The sequence below is a fragment of the Volvox carteri genome (genome assembly GCF_000143455.1).
Source record: "Volvox carteri f. nagariensis unplaced genomic scaffold VOLCAscaffold_4, whole genome shotgun sequence".
In the NCBI taxonomy this organism is placed as follows: Eukaryota; Viridiplantae; Chlorophyta; class Chlorophyceae; order Chlamydomonadales; family Volvocaceae; genus Volvox; species Volvox carteri.
In genome coordinates this window covers 2,714,530-2,715,544 of record NW_003307547.1, presented here as the reverse complement: position 1 = coordinate 2,715,544, position 1,015 = coordinate 2,714,530, and the positions used below count along the sequence as shown (strand labels likewise).

Genomic DNA, 1,015 nt, shown 5'->3' with positions numbered 1-1,015 from the left:
TATATCGTAAAATTATATAACAGGGATGAGATACAATAAAAAAATAAATAAATAATAATAATAATAATAATAAAATGTGACGATGATAATATTAAAAAATATTATTATTAATAGTAATAAGGGTGACAGACGGCAGGAAAAGATAAGAAAAGCAGCGGGGGGGGAGGGGGGTGTTTATTGTAGCTATCGTGGCACGAGTAGTAGAATTAAATAATAATGATGATAACAATAATGACAGTAGTAGCTGTGTAGTCGACAACGGCAGAGCATGCACAGCAGGGAAGACCTTCCGTGTTTTTGTTAATTTTATTTTACAAAGTGGGAAGAAATATGATAACATTTCTTATTATTATATTATATGCCACACCCCATCACCCACCAAAACCAATCATCCGCCCACACCCACGCACGAAATATTATACACAACACCAGGCCATAACCGTGGTGCAGTACAGCATGCCCAATCCCTTGGCCGAGATGGAGCTGCTGGGCTTCTGGGGCCTTAAGCTCGTGGCGACAGTGACGGATTGCCACATGTCCGACAGTAAGTAGATCTCTTTCTTTTCACTTTTTTAGTGTGTTTGTGTGTGTGTTTTTTTTTTTGTGTGTGTATGTTTTGCTTCGGGGTTTTTTGGAGATATGCATGTTTATTATTTGCCACCCCTTTTGTGTTATATACGTATGCATGTCTGCTGATAAGTATGTTTGTGGTAATAAATGGACATGTATCCAGGCGGCAGGGTGATGACGGCTTTCGTCTTCAAAGTGGTCTCGTACAGGAACGAAGCAGCGTCGACAATGTTGACTCCGGAACCTCTTCCGGAGTCCCTGGAGTACCTGCAGGCCCAAGTGGAAAGGGCCTTGGATGAGAGACGGGAGCTGGAGCGAGTAATGTGGGCAGCCCGGGAGGGGCGAGGTGGTCCTTCCATGCTGTCCTGCAAGCAGCTGGAGACCATCGAGTTGAGCACCATGGGAGAGGCGGCAGAGCTGGAGGTGAAGCGCGCCCTCGAGGTGA

General features: G+C 44.3%; 1 protein-coding gene across 1 annotated transcript in view; it reads left to right on the top strand.

The window, feature by feature from the left end:
- Window positions 1-456: 456 nt before the first annotated feature.
- VOLCADRAFT_87241 (uncharacterized protein) overlaps window positions 457-1,015 on the top strand; it is a gene marked incomplete at both ends in the record, with an annotated part of 5,696 nt that continues 5,137 nt past the window's right edge. Inside the window, 2 exons of the mRNA XM_002946980.1 lie at window positions 457-544; window positions 734-1,011. Of these exons, the coding sequence (XP_002947026.1) occupies window positions 457-544; window positions 734-1,011 (366 nt within the window). The remainder of the gene's footprint in view (window positions 545-733; window positions 1,012-1,015) is intronic.